General features: G+C 43.6%; 4 protein-coding genes across 6 annotated transcripts; 2 read left to right on the forward strand and 2 right to left on the reverse strand.

Annotated features, from left to right (window-relative positions):
• Positions 1-749: 749 nt before the first annotated feature.
• On the reverse strand, positions 750-3,703 carry LOC148322126 (transmembrane emp24 domain-containing protein 1-like). Its single transcript, XM_088316561.1, has 4 exons — positions 3,503-3,703; positions 1,688-1,785; positions 1,414-1,594; positions 750-1,065 (listed from the first exon to the last, which is right to left on the reverse strand). The coding sequence occupies exons 1-4, from the start codon at positions 3,662-3,664 to the stop codon at positions 862-864; spliced, it is 645 nt and encodes a 214-aa protein (XP_088172687.1). The 5' UTR covers positions 3,665-3,703; the 3' UTR covers positions 750-861.
• Positions 3,704-4,714: 1,011 nt separating this feature from the next.
• On the forward strand, positions 4,715-7,040 carry tnfsf14a (TNF superfamily member 14a). 3 transcript variants are annotated; one of them, XM_088316556.1, is made up of 5 exons: positions 4,715-4,938; positions 5,576-5,609; positions 6,031-6,099; positions 6,285-6,356; positions 6,437-7,040. In XM_088316556.1, exons 1-5 carry the CDS (start codon positions 4,744-4,746, stop codon positions 6,817-6,819), a joined length of 753 nt encoding a protein of 250 aa, XP_088172682.1. In that variant the 5' UTR covers positions 4,715-4,743; the 3' UTR covers positions 6,820-7,040. The 3 variants fall into 3 exon arrangements, with proteins under 3 accessions (XP_088172682.1, XP_088172684.1, XP_088172685.1); XM_088316558.1 differs by having other exon boundaries at positions 6,440-7,040; XM_088316559.1 differs by having other exon boundaries at positions 6,291-6,356.
• Positions 7,041-7,208: 168 nt separating this feature from the next.
• Positions 7,209-13,927, reverse strand: LOC148322128 (uncharacterized). Its single transcript, XM_088316560.1, has 7 exons — positions 13,496-13,927; positions 12,020-12,138; positions 10,916-11,014; positions 10,637-10,779; positions 9,808-9,861; positions 9,485-9,548; positions 7,209-9,066 (listed from the first exon to the last, which is right to left on the reverse strand). Exons 2-7 carry the CDS (start codon positions 12,045-12,047, stop codon positions 8,708-8,710), a joined length of 747 nt encoding a protein of 248 aa, XP_088172686.1. The 5' UTR covers positions 12,048-12,138; positions 13,496-13,927; the 3' UTR covers positions 7,209-8,707.
• ppap2d (phosphatidic acid phosphatase type 2D) lies at positions 12,096-27,386 on the forward strand. Its single transcript, XM_088316555.1, has 6 exons — positions 12,096-12,814; positions 22,756-22,913; positions 23,030-23,316; positions 23,408-23,465; positions 24,679-24,855; positions 25,780-27,386. The coding sequence occupies exons 1-6, from the start codon at positions 12,619-12,621 to the stop codon at positions 25,882-25,884; spliced, it is 981 nt and encodes a 326-aa protein (XP_088172681.1). The 5' UTR covers positions 12,096-12,618; the 3' UTR covers positions 25,885-27,386.
• The last annotated feature ends 95 nt before the right edge of the window (positions 27,387-27,481 follow it).

Genomic DNA, 27,481 nt, shown 5'->3' on the forward strand with positions numbered 1-27,481 from the left:
AATATTAAACGTCTACACCCCACGCTGTTAAATTATTTGGTTGTTGAGATGGAAAAAAAACATTTCACAAACTTCTTTCAATACTTTCCAAATACGCCATCTTTCTGAAGCTCAATGCAAAACATGTCTTGTGCTCCAAGTTGTAACCACAAACGCCAAGATAAGACGACTAGAACAATTGAACTTTAATTTTCTTTTACTTCCAAAAAGACGGAGTTGTGTGACTTAGAAATCACAATGGTGGGGAATGTTTTGTAATATTGGTTTATTATTTTTTTGTGATCACAAATACATGACATAAGGAGTGCGTAGACTTTTTAAATCCACTGTTCAAATGAGACGAGTGATGCGGTTTAGCGAGGTCGGATTTGTTGTATTACAAACGGCTTATTGTCAACGCATAATTAACAAATTGCTTGCTAACGAGCAATTATAACGACACTGTTATTATGCATCCATTTTAATGTAGTAGCTGAAGAAGTGACACACTAAATTGGAAATTGTCAGCCTATATCCAGTTTGCTCATAATTCATAAATGTAGCGTAGCGTAGCTTCTGGTTGGATTTCGAGGTGTTTTTTTGTTGTTGCAAATAAATACTAAAAACTGCTTGTGTTTCAGCTCCAGCTGTTGTGAATTGTGCAATATTAATAAAGTTGTATTGTCTAATATTCTCACGTCGACATTTGTCATATTTTTTCCATTCAATAAAATGACACCTTATTTTGTGACTTTTTTTTATTGTATTTTTTTGCAAGAAGAAAAGAATGGATATTCAAGCATATCTGGGAACGACTCCACCTGCTCGGTGGAGGTACTGTATGAGTATACAAGCGTTTGATTGGCCAGCACCAGAAGCCTCCTAGCTCTCGGGAAAGAGCGACTCAAGAATGCGAACCTGCGAGAAGGCCACGGCCACGATGAGCAAAATACTGAAGCAGGACCAGAAGCTGACCCGCCCCAGGTTGTTGTCTTGCAGTCGCTGGTCTTTTGTGTCAAAAGTCCTCAACATGAGCTGGATCACGCGACCCCTCTGAATTAGCACGTGCATTCTGTTCAGACGAGTCTGCGGGATGCCACAACAATGACATGATTTATTCCAGCGCCCTCTAGTGGTTACCGAATTAATCACCAAATCAACTGTACAGAATGTTACAGTAGCTTCAATTTTTTATGACACCGTTTATTAGATACGCTTCAGTTGCATTTCACCTGAAAGGAAATTATATTTACATTTTTTTGGACTAATAGGGGTCAACCACAGCACCGCTGCCCCCCAACTCCTGATTTACGAGCACTGGGAAGCGGCAGCTAATTCAGACTAGGGTTAGGTTTTTCAAATTGGGGCTTTAAACTAGAATTAGGGTTTCAAAGTAGGGTTCGGGTTTCAAGCGTGCCAAAAGGTGACGCTCACCATGAAGTCCTCCAGCACGACCTCCAACGTGTGGTTTGAGGGGATGTTGACCGCAACGGCCTCGTCTTCGTTGGCGTCGGGACTGCTGATGAGCAGCGTGAAGATCAACATCTTCTCGTTCAATTTACTGAAAGTGTTGTCGAAGCACAGCTGGTAGTCGCCTCGATCCGTGCGCTCGATTCTGCAAACGTAAGCGCACGTTCGCTCATTTGGTCAACGGAAAGGTTCGGCGGGTTAAAGATAACGAGTTCGGTCGACAGATGAGGAACCGTACTTGTGGATGCCGTGACTTTTCCGGTGGTCTTGAGCCTCTTGGCGGCCGCTGGGTGAAATCATGACGAAACTCACATCCAAATTCGGCTCGCCAATGACCTGAATCATCGAAAGCATAGTTTTAAAAAAAAATTATAATAATAATGTCAAGACACCATTCTTTTAAAGGTGTCAGTTTGCCCTCCCTTCATGAAGAAATTGTAAAATAATCCATAATTCCAAAAACTTTTTTTCTGCACCATATTCCGACTATTTTAATTTGGTTTCGAGTTTTCTCAGTGCGTATATTTGTTTTCATACAATTCTCATTTATACTAGAATTTCAATATTTTGATCCTGGTGGAATATCATTTTTGTTTATATTTTTAACTTTTTTTGTGTTCAGGGATGATTTTGTTTGTATTATTTTTTTTTTTCTCTGTCTAATTTATGCTAAAAAAATCTCTTCGCCTCCTCTCGTGATACAAAATACTTCGATTTTATGGCCATAAAAAATCTTCAAATTGCCACGTTATTTTAAAAAAAATAAAATTTAGATCCAATTTTGACTTTATCCATGCATCACTTTTCATTTTGGTCTTTAAATATGTCATGATTTTAAAATCAAGTTTTCTTCCACGATGACTGCTTGTAAATCCTCCTGTCACAAAATGTTGAATTTGGAGACGAGAGCCGCAGCACTTTTGTCATACTTGATGATGGCGGATAATTATCAGGTGACATCCACATTGTTCGAGTGCAGCACAACTCGTTTTGCCGTCCAAAAGCGCTCACTGACGGTGAGGTGGCTCCGTTCCAAGACTGACACTCTTCCTGTCAACAATGCGCTCTCAAAGGCGACATCTTACAAACACGCTGCAATTAAAAGTGAAGGAAGTTGACGTTGGTGTCACCAACGGCCGCACCTTTCCACAGCAACAATTCAACAAAGCAAGTGGAGGAACAAAAAGAAAAAAAGAAACGTGGACATCCCTGTTCCCTCATTTGTTGTCTTAATTCTCAATTTTCTCGCACCAGCCGACAGTATTAAATGATTTCTGCAAAATTAGCTGCCAACACATTTGGACTTGGCAAGAAAGGGATCATTCAAAAAACAAAAAAAAAACCACACGTATGTCTTAAAATGTGTTTTTATAACAGAGAAAAAGAAAACACCGGGAGCCACAAAGAGGTTTTGAAATGTAAAGTGAGGATAATGCTGCGTTAATTATTAGTTATTAATTATTTCTGCATGCAACAAAAATATTTTGAACTTTAAAGAAAAAATGTTTGGTTGAGGCTTACTTACAAATAAATAAATTAAAGTTAGTTTGTATTTTTTTTTCAATAATGCTTTGTTTTCGTTCATTTTTGTTAGTTTTAGTATTATTTTTTTCTATATATGGAATATTTGTTGATTGCAAGATAAAAAAAAAATTCCCCTAATTATTGTGTAGTAAAGTCAACTTAAATTCGCAAGATCTCTCGACAGCAGTTGTGACGCATATTCGCAGCGACGAACGAAAGATCAAAAAAATTGTAATTTGACTAGAGCACCAAATCGTCAAATTTGGAATTACATTTGCAACTAAAACCTTTTTTTAATCCTTTTTAAATACTTCTTACATTTTTAGTACTACTTTAAATATATTTTTCATACATTTTTAGCTGCAAAAAAACTTGAAATCACACTCTGACGTCACAGTGGCTCCGAAAGGGCGGAGCAACGCCACATCGTCCCATTCCTTTTGTCCACGTATTCAAAAGAAGCAGTTGGCAGACGTACGCAACTAAAGCTCACACAAAAATCCACGACAAGCGAGACGAGGTACCGTACTTGGTATTCAAACTCCAGCACGTTGTCCTTTTCTACGGTTTGGAAGAAGCAATCTTTGCGGCCCGCCGGTAGCAAGAAGGTGAACTCCATATCTTGCGACAAAGCCCGGGCCACGTTGGCGAGCAGACAGGCCGCCAAAGCCAGCCAACACGCTCGTGTCATCGTCCCAATCGCACTGAACGCGGGGACGCCAGATGCTCGCAAAGCGCTCCTGTCAAAAAAACCGGCTCGGCCAGCCCAGCTCGAGTCATTCTTGTTTGGTAGCTCGCAGCTAATTGAGCAGCGACTGCCATCCAGCGACACCACATCAGCTGGATGGCTGCGCTCGGGTGGCATTAGGGCAACGAGACAAATTTGGAAAAAATTCATCCAAACCTGACGTCATGGGTACGGTGGATATAAAAAGTCTGCACACCCCAGTTCAAAAGCCACATCGCAGACCAAGACAAATCATTTCCAAAACTTTCGCCACCACCAACGCGACCCACAATCAGCAAAATGCAAAATGAGATCATGTGGTTGCATAAGTCTGCACACCCCTGTTCAAAAGCCACATCGCAGACCAAAATAAATCATTTCCAAAACTTTCTCCACCACCAATTTGCGAAATGCAAAATGATATCATGTGGTTGCATAAGTCTGCACACCCTCATTGAAACCTGAGGCTCAGCCCATGTTCAGAATTAACCAATCACGTTCACGCAAATGTTAAATGGGAGTCAGCTGACCTCTGCCACTGTTTAAAGTGCTTCTGATTAACCTCAGATGAATTTCAAATGTTCTAGTCGGCTTTTTTCGGACATTTGAAACAGTTCACAATTCCCTCCACCGTTTCTAAGACTCCAATTCCGGCTGACGAATTCACATGGAATGAAAGTCAGTGCACATCTGCCATCATTTAAGTGCTTCCAATGAATCAAATATACTTCAGGTGCTCTAGCAGGCTTTTTCCAGTCATTTTGAACACTTCACAATTCCCTCCCCCTCATCTTAGGCCTTTAATTTCACTTGAAGAACGTATCAGGAGTTTTTTTTTAACATTCTGCACCCTTTGAGCATTCATTTCACTATTTCTTTGCGGCTATCAAGCCGCCCCCCTGCAAGCAATCGCACGTCGCATACTGCCACCACAAAACAGAAACTTGTTGCTCACCCAAACCACAAAGAAGTCCACCCATTTGCAAATGTTCTCACGCCGTTTGACTTTTTCAACTCCACAAGAGTTTGGCTCCCGCACAGGTATGAGGCAACAACCGTCAGTGTACGCGGTGGAAAGCCACGCGGCCGGCCCGCCGCTGCCCCCCCGAGCGGGCCAGGCCCGACGCTGCGGCGGGTGGGCTCAGACGATCCTCTTTTGGCTGGTCAGCGTGGCGCTGACCGGGCTCGTCCTGGAGGCGCTGCTCATCTTCTACCTGCATTCAAGTCAGTCCGTATGGGTAAGCACATTTTATTTTCCTTCACTTTTTATTTTTTTAACCAGCGAGTATTTTGTCTTTATTTCTTTACAAATTCAGCATTTAACACATTTTATGAGGTATTTGATTTCTTGAAAAAAATCCTGTTAAATGTATTTTCTTTATTTTCCTTTTTTTTTACATTAATTACAAAATAAAAATGATTCATCTTTAAAAATAAAAATATGTAATTTCTTTTTTTTTTTTTTAAAAACATCATTAAATTTATTTATTTCACGTGTATTTTATCTTAACTCATTCTTATATTAACAGTTATTTAAAATTAAACATTACTAAAAAAAATGTTCACCAATAAACTTATTCAATTTTATTTTTCCTGTTTGACTTGCGCTACTACGTCGGATTCCAAATCTTAAATTTAAAAATATTCAGTTGGGTTTGATGTGATGGCTGGTGGCTTTCTTTTTATAACATTTGATAATACTTACAGTACATTGCGTATGAAGTGAGTGAGCATTTCCCGTCGGGGGTTTGAGGTGACGAGTGGAAGACAAAACACAACCTGCACATCTTTTTTTTTTCTGTGGTCTCGTTCCGATCAACTTCTCACATGAGCATCACTAAAGTGTGTGTTGCATCTCTTCACCTTCCATTGCAGACGTCGTCAACATCGATCTCCAAGTTAACAGCAGGTATGCAGCAACTCCTTAAAATTCAATGACAAAATGAGCGTTCGTGTTGTATCTTCACCAGAAGCATAAAAAAAAAAAAATATTCTGAAATGTCAAGAAAAGAGAACTAGAACATCTGGAAATGATCTGGGCTTAATCAGAGTCACTTCAAATGGTGACTCGCATTCAATATGAGTTGGAATGAATGTGATTGGTTAATTCATTAACAGCTGTGGGTGTGCATACTTACGCAACATTATTTGGATTACTGGAGTTGTACAGATTAGAGTTCACATTAATGGGGGAGTACACTTCGACTTATCTTGGTATTATTCTTCATATCACCCAAAAATTTTTGGGGTGTTTTTTTTTTTTCAAACAAGGGTGTGTAGACTTTTAATATGTGTAAACAATGTCACTCTTTTTCCTCCTGCCACAACAGAAAAAAACGCATCTCCTCACCCTTCCACTGATCCGAGCCGTCCTTCCACATCACTCACACGTCTGATTGGTGAGTGTGACAAGTGCTGATAGCTTACGAGAGGATGTGTGGGAAAACATTAAGGTGGAAAAAAAAAAAAAATCTGAGATTTTGCTTGCTGACATTTTAACATCACAACTAGCTGGCATTCAAACTGGCGTGTGAGTACTTTTTCTATCTGCTGCAAATAATGTTTGTCTTTTTTCTCCTCTAAGCAACAGGAAAAAAAGCAGGTCCAACTTGCACTCCTCACGTCTCTCCTTCCAAACCGGTCGCACGCCTGATGGGTGAGTCCCAAAAATACAAAACTTCAAGTGTATTATGTCAGAAGAAAAGTCTTACTTCGTGTCGGCGTGTGGACTGTCAGCAGATGGCAAAGATGCGGTTCACGGCAAAGGCGTGGTAGGCTGGAGCCTAAATTCGGACCACGTCCTCCGCGGGATTGGCTACAAGGACCGAAGTCTGCTGATCCGCCGGGAAGGCTTCTACTTCGTCTACTCCAAATTGTCCTTTCACAGTCACGGCATGTTCCACCACGCCGTGATGATGCGCACTCGCAGGCACGCCGCCGTCGTCCCCCTCCTGCAGGTCAGGAAAGATTCCTCGGCAAACGGCGAGAACGACAACACGTTCCTCGGCGGGGTCTTTCACCTGCACAAAAATGACGCTCTGTTTGTTAAAGTCAGCGACACTTCCAAAATAGTGCAAGTCATCGCTTATGAGAACGTCTTTGGTGCATTTATGATATAAATGTGCGGCTTTTGTGCTCCTCCACCCTCAGCCATGTCTGGTTTAAAAACACTGCTTTGGCGCCATCTTGTGGCATCTCCAAGCAAACGTTTAGTGGGAGAGCGTCAACAACATTTTTGATCTTCGCGACTTGCTTGGTCCCGTTTGAAAAGTGTACAGTTTTCATTTTCACAAACTATTAGAGATTAAAGCAAGAGCCCATCTTGATTTTGAACAAAGACCCACATGAACTTGGTATTTTATTTGAACAAGTTCAAGCAGTAAACATTCCTGATACACGCTCACAAGCACTTCAAGTGGTCCGTGATGAACACGCTTCGTCAAAACAAGAATCGTTTTCATTTTGACTGAGATCAAGATGCAGTAAATATTCATTTTGGAACTACTCAAACACGTCTACAAAATCACCAGCAGATGGCGCTGTTTATCTTTTATTATTCCAAGCGCTGTTTAAGCAAGAATTGAATCATTTTAACGCGTGTAAACTGTATTACATTTTGTGTGTGTAAATGTGTGCCTAAGTCACATTTGAACCTTTTCAGGCCAGATGAAAAACTAAATTACAGCGATCAAAGTGGCGGTTTATTGATTTGGTGACTAAAAGCGATATAGGCAATTATGCTAATAGGCTACTATGATTATTTCCTGGAAAATGTCCCTCTGCTAGAATTTAGTTGCTCAGTTGCTTAAGCGCCTCTGATGAAGCTTACGGTTGGAAAAGCTTTTAATTTGACAGTTGAGGTTTGACGCTCGGCAAGATTGTGCGACAGTGGAAAGTTTGCGTCTTGGGCAGGAATGGTGACTAATGAGCTCCGATGTGGCGGCTGTGCGGTGGCCAGCGGAAGGAGAAGTTTCATTGTGAGGGTTTTGAGTTGTCATTAAGCGCACTTGGGGGGGCGTTATTCCTCGATGACAGACAAACTTTCATTTCCCACCACCTGTCTGTAAATATGCGCAAATGATTTTCAGGTGTAAGCAGCTGGCGAGAACGCAATCCTCTCGCCTGCAACAACCTCAGGGACACTTGCATAATTAGACAGCTTTAAACAGAGGATAATTGAACGTAAACGATGCAATCAACAAGTGGCGACGGAATAAAAACATTTTTTTTGCCCACTCAGCACTTATTAGACAGTGCAGGTGTGCCTCATGACGTCAACGGAAAACTGTCATGCACACTTCGATAGCACAGAAATGATTTTTTTTTTAAATAAATGGATTTAATCATAACAAAGATGTAATTTGCCAAAATATTTTATAGTTTGCCCCTCATGGGGCATTTCAATATAGAGTGGCAATAAAAATCCGCAATAAGAGCAGAATGTGGTACGTGAACCACAATAAATTGGAAGATCACTGTAAACATGTCATAGAAACGTAATGTCGGCCGATTATCAATAAATGTGAACAAACTGTGACAAAACAGATAAACACAATATAAATATTTGAAATCAATCAGCAATTGAACTCAACAGTTCACAAAATAATATTGTTACTCTTACAACATGTTTTAAATATACTAAATTTAAAAAAAATCAAATGTCAAGTACAAAAAGAAAAGATGCTGACTTTTTTGTTCCACCACACACATCAGAGGAAACTGTTTCCAGTCAAGAAAAAATGAAAATCCCCGCGTGAGGAAAATAAGAATTGTAGTGATGGTGGAAATTAACTTTAACATTCCTGTTGTACGGTAAATGTTTCTTATTCTAACCCCAAATAAAAAAAAACGATATTTTGTGAAATTAAAAAATGGATTATTGGGTTGTTCAGCGTTGAAACGGGGCAATTTGAGCAGCTATATTTTGTAAGATGACACCAACACATTTACGTGCACACAAGCAATATTTCAAACGAATGAACGTTAGCATTTGTCGAAGCAACGGCGCTACGACTTGAACATGTAGACCACGTCCAGGTGGGTGAGCGCTTCCGTGTAGTCGACGCTGACGCTCGCAGGACTGACGGTGACCTGCAGCCGTCCCTCGCCGGCGGACATTTCCTCCGCCTTGGCGAGGACGCCCGTGCTGCACGTGTCGGCGTGGACGCGGCCCCGCAGGAGGACTCGGGAGCCGCGCTTCAAACTCACCGTCGCGTGCAGTGCGGCCCCGGCCCCGGCGCAGGACAACAGCGACACCTGCAGGCTGAGGAAGTAATAACCGTCCTTCAGCACGGCCAGCGTGTCCCCCGACTCGGACATCAGGTCTGCGTTCGGACGCCGCGCCAGCCATCGGATGGCCTTGCCCGCTGTGGGTTGGATCACAAAATAACATTGACGAGTCATCAACCAAATCATGAATTCAAAATGAACCAAAAACAATTGCCGTGTGGTTCGAGAGGATGATGTTAAAATGGCAGTACTACAAAATAAACTGACCACAAGTGTTCAACTGAGGTGTGGCTCCAATTAGCATCACAGGTGCATTCAAACTTGTAATCAGTCTTGTGACATATTTCAAGTATTTGTCACAAAGAGTGTGTGTGTGTGTGTGTGTGTATCACGCTAGACATGAACAAGAGGAAGCAAAGGCGTTCTAAGACTACCTCCAAACAGCTTCATGTTCTGAAATTTCATTTTCTCAGGCCTGAGGCCGCAGGAGCAAATTGAAAAGAGCGATGTCGTCATTAACATTTAACTTTGAATTCGGGCGACTTTTGCCGTTACCTCCGACCGCTGCATAGGTGAGCATTCTGCCTTCCCCCCACTGAGCCGACGCGTCAAGAAGAGACTGTCGAAATAGGATCACATCTATTAAAACTTAAAAAAGAGAAAAAAAGTGAGGCCGAGTGAAAGTGTCACGCTGTCATTTCCCCGAAGGAGGGGATGACGTGAGAGGTGAGCGAGGAGGGGGTGTCGCTTCTGTGACGTCACACAGGAAGCAAAATTCAAGACAGACATCCGAAATGTTGGTGCGTGTGTGTACGTTTTGTTCCCCCTTCAAGCTTGGCATCAGCGAGAGGGAAGCTGAATTTGGAGCCGTATCTTACCGAATGGTTCCTCTTGAACGGCATCGGGTCACGTGACGTTTCATTCATTCGCTTCTGTCAAAGCACACGCGCACAAAATCAGAGAAAGCAAACAAAAGCACGTCGGTTTGTTGAACGAGCCAACAGTCATGTTGACATCGTCAAACAATGTGGTGGCATTCATTCCATTGCGGTTTGAGAGAGGCACAACTGATTCAACTGGTCAGACTGATTTGGATTTTTTTTCTGATGGTACAGCGGATCTCAAAGTAGAGAGAGGAACTTAAATGTTTTTTTTTTACAGGACACAGTCAACACTGCTTTTAGACGGAAGAAAGTTTTAGAAGAGAATGGATTATTCCTCTTTCCATGATTTCCTGGTCAAAATGTTTGAAATCCAAATTTGACATTTTCAATGGTACTTTTCATGTTTTCCGAAGCTTCTGGTTTAAATAATTTTCTCAGTTCTTGTTTTCGGGTTCGGGTTTCTTAACTGCTTTCACATTCCAAAAACAAGCATGTTAAATTTTATAAAGACTCTAAAATGTCCAGATGTGTAAATGCTTTTTTTGTATATACTAGGAGAAAAAATAGAGGACTTTAAACACCACCACCCAAAAAAAAAAAAAAAAGACAAAAAAAAAAAAATATATATATATATATATATACACACAGACACACACACACACACCAAAAGGCAGGTGTTGACATGTCAGGCAGGCCAGACCGCAAGAAGGTGAAGAGTTCTCACCAGCTATGCTAGAGCACAGACCACAAGTGGTTGGAGATGCGCTCGCAATGGAGACGTGACAACACAAAAGCAGATTAAAACCCGTTCAGACGTTCTCACCGTGTTGCTGTTGTTCGCGGTTGACAAGTCCGAGACGATCCACGCCACCTGGCTGATGGAGAGGACGGTGGTCCACAACAGGAGGATGTAGATGAGTGTTTGTTGGCGAGGTGGCGGCATGGCGAGCGGCCTCAGCCTGGCGACTAAAAGTCACAAAATTTGAGCAGCAAAGACGTGCACCCGATTGCTTCCTGAGTTCACGAGGCGTGAGTGTTTAGACTGTCAAAGTATTCACAGTTATGGTACTTTCCCTGCATTAAGTCGAAGTCGGTGTTGTACCACAACTCTCCGCGTGCAGCCATTCGATAACCGGGGAGTCTCTCAAGAAGTGTCGGAAAATAAAAAAAAGTAAACGACGTATCCACTTTTGATGAGTGCCTAGCAACAAAACAAAAATACAACAACGAAAAATCAGTAATATTCAATTTCACTCCGACTGAGAAGCTGAATGAACAAGGCATTTGCTTTGGTGCTTGCTCACAAAAAGTTTATTTCACACCTTCATCGATGGCAGTTATTTTTTTTTAAATGTATTAAACCATATATTTAAACGCCTTGCTAGTGTTCCAACTGCAAAATGTTACTGTGCCTTAAAACAAAATTAAACAATATTGAAACACCCTTATAAGCAATTAAAGGACAAGGCTCTCGCTGAGGTTCTTCAGTCACTTTATTTCCCTGAGCAACCAGCAAGCAGGATGCAGATTCTCTCAAAAAGTGCTCTCGGCCACAACAAAGTAATAAAAAGAAACAACAATTACCAAGGAGTGCTGCAAAGCATGCTGGGAAGTACTCAACTGAAACGTCACTAGAATCTGTTTATGAAGAAAATGCTCTATTTGCTCATAACACTTAGGCTTACTACACTAGTGCATTTGAATGTTTTTTTTTATTTGAAAAAGATTATATAAAAGTATTGAGGATTGTTGAATTCGTTTATTAGGGCTGCTGTATTTACCACTCCTGACCGCATGGTGGTGCTGCAAGACCCCTAAAAATCCTCACCGTGAGCGGGTGTGCTGTGGTGGGACCAAACCACACCACAGCTACTAAACTGACAAATGGTGTTAAAAAGTAACTCAACAAAGAGGGTTTATGAGTTCTACCACTCACATGACTGCAGTGAAGGAGAATTATTTATCCATTTAATTTACTGAATATCTTTATTAGTAATACAGTCATTGTTTGGTGAATCAACGTGTCAGGGAACATAAAGAACTTTCATATATATATATATAAATATATATGTTTCACCTTTTAAAATAACTTTTGGTGTGTTTTTTCCCTTTAGTGTGGCAGCAATACGCTTCCGTAATATACCCGAGCGTGTTTGTTTTGGTTCGTTTATGATTGACAGCTCTTTTCATTCGAAAGTGAGTGTACCTAATGACGTGTCTGGCTGGCTTGGCATCGTGACAGTTGGGTCAGTCAATGTTGTGTTGTAGGTCAGATGGTGATCGAACGGGTCAGCCCCAGATTAATCGTTCCAGATTGATTTTGGTCTAGGGCAGAAATCGAAGTCAAGATAGCGTTAAAAAAACAACACCGGAAGCGAAACATCACAGCCTGGAAAATAAAACCAGACACGCACCGGAAAAACGTTGAAGTGTAAGTGCACAGTAGAGAAAAAAAGTTTGCCTCTCATGTTTGACACGAACGTGAGTGCGGTTCGGGAGGACGGTTTGAGAAGTTGTGGATGAGAACGAAGTGAAGTGTACTTCGATAGCCCGCCCACTTCCAACTCACTCCACCGGCACGGTAGGAGAGCGGATGCCCGCAGCGCAAGCACCGACGAGCGGCTTGCTTTCCCGGAGTCTCGCTGTCAACTTTTCCAACCAAAACATGGATTTCTGGCACCGGCGGACGGACTGAAAAAGTTCTGATACTTCTCACCGGACTTTCATTTGCGACCAATAAGCCATTTGAGCGACTTTTTTTTTTTTTTTTTTTTGGGAAGACGGAGCGATTTGCGTGAGGGGGACATGCAAAAGTTTAATGCCCACGGGAGCAGCACGCTGCCCCGGCTGGCTGACAGTGACGGCGCCGGGGAGGGGAAGGAGAACGGTGCCGGGAAGCATTTCCTCAGCAAGCCCGTGGAAGAGGAGGAGGAGGAGGACAGCTCCATCTGCAGCAAGAGGAAGATGCTCGTCGGTTTGGATGTAATATGCCTGTGTGTCGGTAAGGCTTCCAAATAACTAATCACATCCATTAATTGCTCTGAGACACACGTCGCTTGCATGTCAAGTGCATGCAAAGTGCATTACCTTTGGGGAAATTGCAAAGAATTTCTTCTCCCCCCCCCTTCCCAACGCTCCCAAATAGTCCAAATGAAAGTGTTCCCTGTAGGGGGATAGAAGGGTGGGAATAATGGGGCTGGGTGCAGTTGTCCCAGGAATTCATCTGTTCCCATGGTAACCTCCCCTCACCCTTAAGTTCCCGGGAGAAGAACGTGGGAATTGGGATGAAAACATAGCCGAGCTCGGGTACGCTGAATGTCAGCCACATAATTTACAGCGCTCAGCTGGAAGCCTGGATCGTATTAGAAAAACAACAAACAGTCCCCACACTGAGAATAAAACTAAAAAACAAGCAACTCGCAGTGGAATAAGTGAACCACGCAATTGCTCAGCTGTAATATTTATATTTGTCCATTTTCAGAAAATGCTCGGATTAGTTTCAAGACTATTAAAGCCTGCAAACAAAATATCTATGAAGAAAATTCCAAATGAGTTTGCGTGTTCCTTAATGGCAGTCATTAACCGGATGGTGATTATAAACGGTACACGACTGTACAACGAAGAGTAAACAAGGCTGGCACGTTTTCAGTTACAACTGTAACCGAACAAAAGATGTTCATACCTACGTGTTAATAAGTCCTTCATTAACTTTATGGGCATCGTACCAGCGAGTAAAATTGCATATTTCCGCAAACACGACAGATCCAATAAAAATCGAAAATGAACCGCAGGCGTGTTCCGCTTTGAGGCGTGCGACAGTAAATGGCAGCGTGACGGTAGAAGACAAAAAAAATAAAAAAAATGCAATATTATCCCTGTCATTGCCACCGCATTTTGATTTGCGTGATTATTAAAATATTTTCAAAGCACACAAGAGCGAGTGAGCGAGAGGGACGTGTAACCTGTCCAGGCAGACGGACTAGTCTGATGTCTCGTTTGGCAGTTCAACGGGAAAGAAAGTCAGTTTATCGTTTAACCTTGAGCTTTTGCCTCTTGATGTCTTTACCACTCTTGGCGGCTTAGCCTAGCCAAGCTTTGTGTTTCGGAAGCGGCGAGCGTCAGTAAACATGATGGAGGAAACACCCCCCCCCCTCCTTGAAACTGGAAGCCCCAACCGCTTTTTACTGTACATCCTCTTCTGGCCGCTTCTCTCCTCCCTGACCTGACACAGCACACGGACTCAGCCGTGTTGAGTCTCAAGCGGGGAAAAACAGAGGATGTCAGATGTTTTTGTGATCCGAGATATAAGTCGGATACAAAGAATTGTAAACGAGAAGCGGTGAGGCCGACCGCTTCACAGTTCTGCTCTTATTGCCCTGTCTGGGGCTTCTTATGAAATGATTCATTTCTGCGCACTCCTGAGGTCAATTTGAAAACAGTCCATGTAAGGTGCCAGTACAAATGTTTTGGAAATTTATCGAATATACGTTTGGGAATGTGTGTCATCCTCCATTAGCCCCAACCAACACCTCCCTCTCCAGTTGTTGCCGGTTCAAATTTGTCCTACCATGAAATGAGTCCCTCGTGGGGATGATCTGTAAACAAAAAGTGAACAAAACTAGCGGACTGCCCTATTTGGGTTTGTTTGCACAACTGTTCGTTAGCAGGCTACTTCCCGGTTCACGGAGGATGACGGAAGGCGTCATAAATGGGAAGAGTTCCCTTTTTAAATCCGGACACATTCAAATGCGCTTTTTGCTGAAAATATGAATCGAAGTCGTGGAAGACAACCAAAGACGAATTATGGAGTGCACCAGTCTGGTGTGCATCCTGCCGCCGCTTATCCGCAAAGGCCTGACCTTGACTCATCTGGGGGCATCGGCCAGTGAATGCCGCGACTTCTTGGTAATGAATTGGCTCCTTCTTTTGGCCAAATCCTCTTATCTCTGACTAACACAATTTGCCCACGAAAAATGGCATCAGCAGACGGTTTGACCTGGCGGCCTAATGCATCTCGTGAAGGGGCTCATTGATGACTGGAACTGTGGAATTTCACCCTCGAGCATCCCGTCCTCATTATTATCAGCCCGAGCGGGATCCCACAATGCTCTCAGCTTTTTCCCATCTCAAATGGTGTTTACCTCAATGATAAAAGTGCAGATAAAAAAAGGGGATGATGTGTCGTTTGGAATCGACTTTAATCTGTCTGCAGTTCTTCTTTTGAGTGAGGGGGCCGGTTCTGCGTCAATAAGCAGGCTCGGCGCATTTCTGGGCCTCTCTGACACGCTCGTGATGGATGTTCCGCCGAGACGGACTGCTTCTGGCTCGGATCCGTGAAAGTAAATCGCGTGTGAGCTGCAGAATGTCTTTTCCTTGACTGTTTATTAGCGAGCGTGCATTCCTCGTCGTGGCGGGACGACGGCCTGACCTGACGAGGCGCCGCGGCCTCCAGCTAAACCCGAAACGTCCAGCCACCCGGAGGTCACGGCGTGCAAGGACAGGTCCCGACAGCATGCGCTGGCGTTTGGCGTCTTGCGCAGGTGGTCTTTAGGCTGTCATCCCCGCTAATAAAGCCACTTGCGGCTCTTCTCCCCCAATTACGGTGATAAACGTGCTGATTTACTGGAGGCGAGCTTGTAAATCCCGACCTTAACGTCGCTGTCAGCGCGCTCGTTTTTCATCCAGATTTGTTTTCAACAAAGATGTTCGGTGGGTTGTGTTTTTCACCCGGACGCGAGATGGCTTGCTAAACAGCTGTTTAAACCAGAAAAACGGTTTCTTCCAACGGACGCGTTGACATTCTTTGCTTTTAATTGACTTGGCGCTCTAAAACCGGTCCGTCATTGTAGTTCAAGGTAGTTGAGGCCATTATTGGTTTTATATAAAAATAATTATAAAAATAATTAAAAGGAATTTTTTTTCCCGGGATTTCAAAATAAATCTGCGCCTGAACAGAGCAGAGCGCCACATGTAGAACCGAAATTGAGAAATCTCTACTCGCAGAGTGCAGGACAATATAAGCAAAGGATGCAAATTAGTTCCAATTTTAGCAAGTGCCTCAGCCCCCCCCCCCCCCCCAAAAAAAAATGGACGATGGGCCGTAAATGGCCCCTGGGCCATAGTTTGGACTCCACTTGTTTAAACAATATCGCTTTTAACTAAATATAAGAACATTTTCATTGTGGACACTTGTTTACGACAAAGGGGATTTTGGAACAAAAAAACCCAAAACAAAGTTTAACGGGTACGAAGAGTACTTCACAAACGTTCTTGCCATGATGAACCAACAATGATTTTTCAAAAGATGTTTTTTTTCCATCCAAAGTCGCATTGCCACCTATTATACTAGAAAACATTTTCGGTCCGTTTTGGAAGGCCTGTGTGACCATTGCCCGTCTTACTTTTGGACAGTAAGAAAGTCCAGTCAAGAAGAATGCCCCCCCCCCCCCGTTTCTCCTCCCATAATAAAAAGTATAAATTTAAAAGTGAGTTCATGCAAGTTGTGAGGTGTGTGTGTGTGTGTGTTTTAAACGTCAGCATGTGTTCAACGGGTGGTAGATTTATGTAAGGAGGATTCCATTTTTTTTGGCAGATTGAGTGCGGCTGTATGCGGCCAACACGTTCTAACATGTCAAGGCGTACAGGCCCACAAATATTAAACGGTCTCCTGTGTGTGTGTCAGCCCAACTAGCTGCCATGTGTGCTTTGTTGACAAATTGAACTTGGCGTCACTTCTGCGGCTAACAGAGGGCGTGCCATTAAAAACGAGGCAATTAAATAATTAGCCAACGGAAGAAAAGCTTTTGCTGACTCTCCTTTGTCGAATACAATCTCGTTGTTTTGATTTTAGTACCTCACTCGTGCAGCAGGTTGAGGAGGGAAGCAATAGCCTGATTGAAGCGATGGCCGCAGGGTAGGAGAGTGCCGGGAGACGAAGAAAGTCTTGGGGGTGTCCATCAAGTTGCCGAGGGATCTCAACTCCAATCGTCTCCGTGTGGACGTTGAACCATCGGAAAGCTTCAAAGAGTAAATAATGTACTTAATGAGGCGTCTGCAATCTTCTCCCAACTTGACGGTTCCATTAGTGGCCCACTGTTGTCCAAAGCTGTTAGCCGTTGGCTTCAATGAGGAAATCGTCAGTGCTCGTTAGCTGGAATTTCTTTTTGGAGCATCAGCACGTCTACCTGAGAATGACTCATTCTTTTCCTGAAGGAGATTATTTATTGTTTAGAAGAAATTTCACGATGAGTCACACACGTATGATTCTCTTTTTCCCCCTTCAAGTTCAAATTGGTGTTAGCTTGCCTTTACTGCTAATAACTTCTGAGTGGCAAGTAGTGCGTGAGATGGCGTTATAGCTGCCAAATGTTTGGATTCATCGGAAAACTATTTAAAAAAAAACAAAAAAAAAAACTGGAAAGTTAATTAAAAGATTTGTTCCTCAATATATTAGGCTGGACATGATTGCCGGCAATTGCCTGCGAAAACCGAGAACGACGTAATACTCAATTGAGGAGATATGACACTAAATGTTTTTCATTATTTCCATTTTCCAGATTTTTCAGGAACCTCGTATCAGTGCGTCCCATCACACCTGAAGAATCCTTTTCCGTTTTCACCCACCTCCAATGAAGGTGTGCCAACAAACCAAAAGCCGCAAACCCAAACACGGAGATAAAACGGCCCTCAATTTGTCCCACACATCCTAGCACAATCATGCCGCTCCATGCCAAGCACCCCCGCCTCAAACTCCCTTCCAGACTGAACCGCAACCCTCCCTCGCTCTCATATTGCATCCTGTCAGACTTTACCTTACCGATCGTAAAGCCATCGCCGCGCTTTTCCAAGGTACATACCACAGTGATGGTTCCTGCTGAATCAGACAGATACCTCAGGGCTCACCACGCATGCCCTGAGCTCCAGAACGGGCCTCCAGGAAGCGGGTCGGTGAAGGGTGGAGGGAACAGAAGCAGCTGCGGGAAGTATGTCCACACTGGCACAGCTGTAACGGGTCAAGGGGCGAGGAAGGAGCTCTCCTGGAGCATGGGTGGAACATGACGAAAGCGTTCATGGACGCCACGGGTGGGCAACTCATTTTGCAAGTGGGAGAGGGGTGGGGGTCATATGAAAAACTGGGCCGAGCCAACATGCTAACCTCAACTTTTTTTATGCATAGTCTTGTTGAAATGAAAAAATGCTCGGTGTGTAAATACGTTATTTTTAAGAACTAAACATTTGAAACAAAATTATCAAAATTTTCACACTTAAGCTTGAGAATTTTGTGCACCAACCGCCAACTAATGCGAGTCATTCCTAATCATAACTCCCAAATATATAGTAATAATAATAATTACCGCTAACTTACTAGCAACAGTTCGGGGAAGGCTCATTTCTGCTCCGGCATGACTTGGATTTATGTAATATATATTTTAATGAATAAAAAACTGCAGTTCACAAAGCAGGCACCATTAAAATGTAGGTTTGTATGGGGGGGGGGGACACGGGAGCAGATGCTTTTAAAGTGTTTGGCCTCATCACTCACTCTTTGTTCCTCTTTGACGTTTTGTGTGACCATCAGGGTAGACAAAACAGATTAGACTTTCAAACCAATGCAGCCAAGAAGACCAAAAAAAACCAAAAAAACTCCTGCCTTTCTCACCACTACCTGCCTCAGCCCACCAAGGGCAACCAACAAGAACAGGCATCCTCAGTCTTCCTTCACTAAGCTTGTCTTAATCACAGCTTTGGTGTGAAGTGAATGACATCACATCCTGTAAAAGTGTTCCTCCACTGCACAATTGTCGGACTTTCCCTTCATCTCTTCCTGCACAGCCTCTCTGCTCTGAAGAATCCAGACTTTTCCTTTAAAGTAACTGACTCAGACCGAGTTCGATACGGGAACAGATCAAGGCAACTCTGAGCAAATAATTGCGCAAGCCCACCCGGACCAGCTGTAGCCTGCTGTTTATGAGCTCGTAAGGCGGCCATCACTTTGCTTCTCGTAATGACGTTACTGGGGATTATCAGACTCGCAAATAACAAATTACGACACTTTACAATTCAGCAACCCCGCCTGTGTTTTTCATTGGCGATCTTGACTTGACACTAAACACACATCTTAAAATTTAGTTGGGAAAGGTTGGCACGCTCACAAAGGGGCCAGGCCAGGGTGGACCACCCCAGAAGGATTCTGGTACACCGCCCCGGCCGGCTCTGCGGATTCCTAAACTGCAGGTCCATTGGACTTGACAGGTCATGGGTTGTGTGTCCTCTGCTTCAATCAAAGGGCAAATGTCGAGTAAAGTGTGTGCAGTCAAATGTTATTGGATGTGATGAAACGGCTTTGACGTAGCTTGAGGCTAAATGCGGCGCTAATCTATGATGATGCGCTGACTGTTTGCAGAAGCCTTCATAGGAAATCATTGGGGCCAATGACAAAGATAAGTAAACACTTCAGTATTCAATTTTTGAAACGCCAGTGTGGTTGAAATAGTTCTCATCGTGTTTGTTTTTTGTGGTTTGTTTGCTTGCCATTTTGTTGATACGGCCGCGGATGTGGTTTGTTTGCATCTCTGTGTGTTTTTTCTTTCTTGTGTACATGTGAGTGTGTCGAGTCGAAGTTGAGGGGGGGGGGGTATTCTTCAAGTTGAGGTAGGGTCGTGTTTACAGAGCGGGTCCCAGCAGAGCCCGGATCCCTGACCCTCGCATTCCAGAACCACTCTAATCGCCTCCGTCTGGTGTTCCCTTGTCTTTGCCGCATCACTCTTGTTCAGACCCATCTTTCCGATAGAACTTTGTTGTCAATCTTGTGACTGTAATCTTCAACTAATGGCGGGTTTATCAACAAGGCCATAAAGCATCTCCATGAATCGCAATCATTTGCCCTCTTGTTTCTGAACCGGGCCTCATTTTCTCCATTTTTTTTTCCCGCCCCTTGCTGTTGGTTGTTGTTCTCTCACAGTGAGCTCATTTGGGGCCGTGGTCATAGATGTGTAAATTAGAACCAGAAGACTTTCTCAGAGTGAGGCACACACATCCCTTCTGCTCTCATTCCTCCGCTCTCTACTTTCCTCCCGCCCTCTTGTGTTCCTCCTGTCTTTCTTTCTGTTCAGACCCTTTTGACGATGTGAAAGCATTCCTGCCTTTTGAGTGCCCAGTGAGTAGCAGATGCCGGACTGGCTCTGTAAGCCGATCCACTTTTGCCATGTCCTTTAAGATCCCCTCGCCTGGCCCGCCTCTTTTTTTTTTTGGAGCAAGCCATTTGTCCAGGTGTTTTACTTTTCTCACAGCTGTCTGACACATGATGTGAGGGCCTCCGGAGGGTTTGGGGGTCTTGTTGTGATAACTGTGTTAAAATAGTTGTTAAAGCCTCGAGGTTGACTGTGACATTGTCTATGGGACGGTGCAAATGCTGTGTAATCTACCACAGCACTGCGAGTTTTCAGGCAGAACTTTGGCCCGCTTTGCTCAAGTGATCTTTGGATCCTGGCCATCCGGGCCATTAGGACATAAACCATGGGTAATAGCACGCCTGAGGATGTAAGGCAAGCTGATACCCAGGTCAGCACTTCAGGGTTCCCATTAGACATCAATATGCATCTATCCCTCGAGAGGTCCGTGCTCCAACGGTAACGGCGGTCTTAAGACTGCGATGGCAAGTCTGTCGACTGTATTCCAATCAACGCAGAAGAATATTGACCATTTGGACCGTCAAATTGAGCTAGGACGAAGAGACTGGCTGTTAATGGATCGAATTGTTTGTTGCACTAACTTTTGGTTCGGTTTGATGCATCACTTGGAAAACACCTCAGATTTCTGGAGCTTTATGGTGGATAATTTGAATTGAAACTAGCCAGCCAATAGGAGAAGATGGTTCTCATGAACAGCAGACTCAAGACTATAGAAACAATCGTGAACTTAAGACCATTTACTCAGACTGTCATTTTTGGGAAATCCAGTGATGTTGCTACTAAAATGGCACAGTTGAGCGCAAACCTCCCACCAGGCCAAGAAATCCCAATTTGCAGCATCAATTGCACACATTCGTAGATAGCCACCTCCTGAACATGGCTGAAGAAAATCTTACATTTACAAAAAGGACAACCTCACACTCTTCTTGCCCTTGTTTTTTACCTTGATTACAAAATAAGATCACAATTGCAATCAGATGCTCATCACACCCATGTTCATTTGTGCCCTCGCACAATTGCATGCCTACTGCAGGTTTCCTTCAAGCTATAATAAACACTGATCAGGAACCAGGAAATCCTCCTAGAGGATGTTATTTTCCAGAGAAAAAAAATACAACAATGTGTCTTTTATTAAAATGTATCCCTTGAGACAAGAAACTATAAATACTCACATTAAAATCTCAACTTGTTGATGTTATTTGCTTGGTGAAAGCTAACATAGAGACAACTCATGTTGATGCCTTTAAAAATAATAAAAAAAAAAAAAGAGATCTAACTGTCATTGTAATAAACAAGAAGGTCTGCACTCTGGAAGTGTCTTTTCACTGAATGGAATGTGAACACAAGCTCCCGCACTTGCTTGCAACTTGAACCTGTTTGTGTTACAGATACAATGTCAGTGTCCTCATGAAGGTTGTAAAACCAGATTATATGTGATGCATGAGGAGATTCCTTATTTGGGGAGGGCAAGAAGTTTCCTGTCTTTCTCTGGCATGTCACAGTGCATGTCGTTTCTCAACCCTTCTAACATTTATGTCAACAATCTAGCTTGGTCCGAGCCGCGTTTGGCGTTTCTTTTTGGGCAACGTGACTTTGACGACAGTTGGACTGTTTAAAGCCATCTGACTTGCCACGTCATCACAGAGGTGAAATATGCCCCTGCTTGTGTTTTTCCACTAAAATAACCACAAACCTGGAGATTATTACCCTCGCTTTATCAGTTCAATGATCCTGAATGAGCAGGAAAGAAGTGTTCTTGTCTGACTGGAGAATAAAGAAGTGAACCGAGTGTGAATTTGTCGGATTTTCTCATTCGACTGATGTGGACAGGCTGTGAGAGTGTTCAGTCACGGACGGTGTGAGCTTCCCTGGCAGGAAGAATGTTTTTTGGCCTGGGAGCTCAGGGAGGGGTTAATGATTAGTCCCGTGGTCTTACTGCACTCTATGGGATGCCAAGGAGCTGCAAGTTTTCTAGCAAACAAGTTCAAAAGAACAACAGAACGAAATAACCGAGTATAGCCCGGCCCGCAATCTGAGCTACGAACATTGCTCAACTTGGTCGCGAGTGAACTTTCACCGTTGGCCTGTGAGGTTTGTTTGCTGGGTGGCTCAGCCAGACCTTGACCTGTTTTTTAGCCTGATAACGAGAACTGCTATAATTAGCAGCTGAGCAGGACGTACAGCAGGATGTACCGTACATCCACAAATTGTGGCAAATGAAAATAGAGGATGCATCAGGGCGCTTTACAATATTGGGCAGATACCGAATGTTTCCAACAGACATAAAAGCCGTTAAGCTTTCCTTCATTCTTTTTCATGTCCACAAGTAACAACCAAAACTACGGGTCTTGTTCTTTGGGCAACCGACGGAGTTTAAAAGAAAGCGATTTACATGGTCTTCGAGTCGTGAAGCAAGTGCGAACGTGAATGCTCGAGTTTCTCGCCAGGACATTCAGCAGTTTGCACATCCTTTAATATGTTCTTCTTCCTTCCTTTCCTCATTCAACATGCTCACCGCCAACCCATCTTTTATCTCTCCTGCTCTTTTTGTGAAAGCAGAAATGTGCGGAATGCCTGATCCGCCTGTAATCTGGAAATCTCCAGTTGACTGACACTCACGTTTCTCGTGGGCGGCCATCTTTATGTTGTTATCGCGCTCTCCATAATCTTTCTGTGATCCCAGACCACAGAAAGCCATCAAGCTTATTTACAGTATTTCTTTTGCCTCTTTTACTTTGACCCATCTTATCAGCCTCCATCCCATTCTTTGCGTGCGAGCTCAAGGCGGTCAAGTCGTACAGACGAGGTTTCTTCTGCGGCGACACCAGCATCACGTATCCCTATGTGGAGAGGGAGGCTATCCCAGACTTCTTGCTCATCGCTGGTGGAATTGCCATCACCGGCCTCACGGTAAGACAAAGATGACGCGATTGTTAAGCACTTGAGTACAAGAACTGTTTGATCAGAAGGTCTGATAGGTCCTTCCTTATTCTTCATGTTAACCACTTTCCTTATTCTCGTTTTAGATCGCACTCGGTGAATGTTACCGGGTACGTTTCCGAGGCGTCCGCTCAAGGGCGTTTGTTGGCAACCTGTATGTGTCGTGCCTGTACAAAGAGCTGGGGAGTTTCCTCTTTGGTTGCTGCGTGGGTCAGTCGCTCACCAACATGGCCAAGCTAAGCGTGGGACGCCTGCGACCTAACTTCCTGTCTGTCTGTAACATCACCTACGCATCTATCAACTGCACGCCGGGCAGCTACGTGTCCCAGGTGACCTGCCGGCAGCCCAACCTCAAGTTGGTCGAGGAAGCGAGGTGAGTCCGCACTGTAATCATGGGTCGGGTGCGCAGTACCTTGGCTGATGTGGGCAATGTGTAACCCGCATTTTTTATTGATCTCTTTCAGGAAGTCCTTTTTTTCCGGTCATGCATCCTTCGCCATGTACACGATGCTATACCTAGCAGTAAGTGACCTCTTGTTAACCTCCACAAACTCTCATTCTTGTTTCGGGCATTAAAAGACAAACCTTCAGAGGCCCAGAACACGCTGTGGATCTCTCATTCAGACAAGTTAATTACACATGTGCAGACACTCCGAGACATGCGCTGTTTAATATGATCAAGGATCCTGGTCATGAGGGAAAAGATGTTTAAAGGCTGCAAGTCTCCAAAGGCATCCCGCTTCCAGCTTGAAAAGCCGGCGAGGCCGAGAGACAAGGAGGGAGGGAGAGAATGAGGAATACTGTTTTCCAGAGGGAACGTGAATAGATGAGGAGCCTACGCAGACAGAGGAGGCCTTGTTGTGGGACTCATTTAAAAAGGGGGTGGTGGTGAAGGACTGAATACTCCTGCTGAGGGATCGACAGGCTTCTTTCAGCACAAGAAACCCGCTCGCTCACTTCCCCCCCTCCCCATCCCAGCCTCCCCCGTCTTTTCATCTTTCTCTCGCTGCATTGCCCACCAGTCATTGGTGCACTGTGGGAAAGATATGACAGTTACGGCAAGACAAAAGCTCGTCATTATTAACTCTTGAAATATAAATACAACCCTTTCCACATTCAACAATTTGAGACTGGATCAAATACTGTTCAAAGATGAGTCGAGAGGGAGTTAGGGGGTACTACCCTTTGTCTTGCCAAAGACTGGTCGTCCTCGAGTGTTAGAAAGAAGAGCAGATGCTCAGTATGGAAGGACACATGTGCAAGTTCTTCCTCGGATGGAAATATCAAAATTGGGGCTTCGGGGGTACTGCTGTTGAGGGTGGCAAGTCCCGGCGCTCCTAAAATGGTCAATAACGGTTTTAAACACGGCCAGCTGCTCACATGCAAGTCAGGAAGAGTGACACCTGCTTTTAGCCAGCAGGAGCAGGAATGCAGTATATGTTCTCCACTGTGGTTGTTGGGTCTCGTTTCGACGTCCAGCCACCTCATAAAGCGCGCTCTATGTCTGCATTGCACTGGGCCCAAAAGTGACCCAGTTTCTCACAAGCACTTTTTGTACGGGAGGTGAGGATGAACAAAAGGAGGAAGTGGGGTTAAGATCGCGTTCATGAACTCGTGCCCAGTTCCGCTTTCCCCTCCGGGTAGCAGAAGGGGAAAATATGCCAACATAAAGAGTTTTTTGTGACCTCATGTCACTTTTTTTTTTTTCCCCACTCCTCCCTCTTCCTTCTCACAGTTTTACCTGCAGGCTCGGTTGTCGTGGCGGGGAGCTCGCCTGCTGCGGCCTCTCTTGCAGTTTATCTTGGTGATGATCGCCATCTACACCGGACTGAGCCGCATCTCCGACTACCGCCACCACCCGACCGACGTCCTCACAGGCTTTATCCAAGGAGGGCTCACTGCATACTGGGTGGTATGTCAATGCGACAGATGTCAAATTTACCGCACCTCTTATTTGATGGACTAATAGGCAAAAAAGCTCAAGAACCGATGTGACAAAAAGATTGATCTATTGGACATGATGAACCAGAATGCTTACAAACGGGATCCTGTGTCGTTTGCTTGGCTTGGTGTGTCAGAAGCGACGAGAGTCGACGTAGGACGAATGACCTACTCGCAGTCACTGTGCATCAGACAGTTCCTGACTTTATCCTAATTCACACGCCAAAGGGCAATCTGTTTTGAAGATAGGGTTGGTCAAGATGGTCGTTAGGACAGAGCTGCAGAGAATACAGGAGGAATCCTACGATTCCATGAAGGATCTTTTGTGACAGCAGTCTTGGAACTTTTCTGACACACCAACATATGATGACAAATTATTAACTTTGAGGTTTGTCGTGTGCAGACCACGGATCACAATCTCTTTGACTTGTTTTTTTCCCCCGTCAAGATAACGGAAAGTCGAATGATAGCTCTGGATCCATTCGAACACATTTGGATGAATTTGCCTTTTCGAGTTCATTCTTCAAGGGATGGGCTCGCTCCTGAATCTTAAAAACATTTTGGAATACAGATCTCCAATTTTGTGGGAAAATAATCGCTTACTCCAGCTTTCCGTAGAAAGCCGTTTCAGAAAGAGTGAAAGCACTTACAAGGAGAGGACCAACTCTTTCTTACATGTCCACGACCTGTAGGTATAACGGTCACGTTTCCCAGCACTCGGCGACATTTCGTGTACTTCCTGAATGCCAGCCAGTCTCAACCTGGATTTGTTCTCGTCTTTTCTCGGAAAAACAATGAGCTCTCTATCTCTTGTGGTGTTTAGGAAACAGCAGATGATTGACAGTGTGTGTGGTCCTAATATGTTCACTGACATGCTCTGCATCTGTGCCTGCAGGCCTTCTACATCTCCTCCATGTTTAAGCCTTGCACCCGTCCAGACCTGTCTCCCACGAGCATGTCCTTGGAAAGTCCTCTTTCCAGCCAACAGACCGTGTGTTAACGTGCCGCGTTACGTCCGACGAGAGAGACGCGACGAATGTCACCGAGCATCTGAGAGGAACGTTTTCTTTTTGTTCAAGAAAGGGAATCATTCCAGGAAGATGAATGATGTGGATGGAATCTAACACACTGACACACACAATCAGTCACAAGACAGCGATGTTTAACTTGCTCGCACACGTGAAACACAAGAAGCACATTTGACTCAAAAAGTCAAACCCGTCCAGTGAGAACTGCGTAGTGATAGTTTTTTTTTTTTTATATATATTGAAATAAAAAAAGTTTTTTTTTGTTGTTTTTAAAGTATATTTTTCCAGAGGATTATTAGAAGCTGCTAATATTGATAGTTAATCCGTTGTTTTAGTCTGTGGTGGAGGTCAAGTGCGCTCAGTCAGCCGTCCAAGCCGAACTTTGGAATCTTTGTTGTCTCTTGGTCAAAGATAGCGCTCGGCTGCTGTGAATTGATGCCGCGAGGCCTCCGACGTAAAGAGACAAACACTTGCTGATGAGAAACAAGCACTGGCGTAAACCTTTTTTTTTTTTTTTTTGCTTTAGTCAGGCTGCCCCTCCCACTAAATGACCACATGAACTAAAAAAAATGATCTATATTGTTTCTGTACTAACCACTTTGACCGTGTCTCAGAGGCGGAGCCTTGACTGAATTTTTTGCCACCCCACATTCGGCCTCTGAGCTGCACCTTGATTTGTGTGAATTCCTCTTTTATTAGGAGCACTTGAACGTACCTAACAGAATCTTATAATGCTCATAATCCACATTATATATTTTATGACAAGTTAAAAAGGAAAAAGGAATAATCAGTGTTTATTTTTGTCGGGCTCAATTTGGTTGCAACGGAGATGTTTTAGGGCCACACTGAAAGTGAAATTATATAATACTACTATGACGGAACAAAGATTATTACAAGAATAAAGTTTTGTAACATTACGAACATTTGTGTAAAGCCGAGGTTGTCGTGTTTGACTTGAGTTTAAGTTTCCTCATGAAATAGTCCATTTTTTGGCACATCACTACCGTGACAATGATTGATCCCTTTATTTGTGAAAATTAAGTTATTCTTTTTTTTTCGTGTAATAGTAAAACTTTGTTCTTGTAATTTTCCTTTCTCCCCTTTTCATTGTGGCCTGCTGACTCATTTGTGGCTTTGCCTGACGCCTCTCCCGTAAAATGCTAATGATTCCAATTGAATGTAAATAGTCTGTGTCATTTTATAAAGCACACAATTTCACGAGTGTTCGTTTGTGTGACGATGTTGGTGTTTTCTTTACGTGTCAAGTATGTACGTTGATCAGGTACGGAGACGTTTGTGTTGTAACAACTAGACTGAGCCATAGATTATCAGAAAGCTATTATTGTTGCGTTCCCTCATATTCTCGTTTGTTTCGTCTGTGAAGGCCAGAAAGGCACAAATAACCACTGTACTCGGAAGAAAAAAAAAACAAAACAAAAAAGAAACAAACCAATAAAATGAATGTTAAACGTTACTGTTCTATTGCCTTATTTTTCCACTCTCTCGTCATTTATTGATGCGAGGAAATATGTCCAGAAAGAACTTGGTCACATGAAAATGATAATTGAT

This window comes from Idiotropiscis lumnitzeri, chromosome 15 (assembly GCF_059441095.1).
Source record: "Idiotropiscis lumnitzeri isolate Australia: NSW breed Sydney's pygmy pipehorse chromosome 15, RoL_Ilum_1.0, whole genome shotgun sequence".
Taxonomy (NCBI): domain Eukaryota; kingdom Metazoa; phylum Chordata; class Actinopteri; order Syngnathiformes; family Syngnathidae; genus Idiotropiscis; species Idiotropiscis lumnitzeri.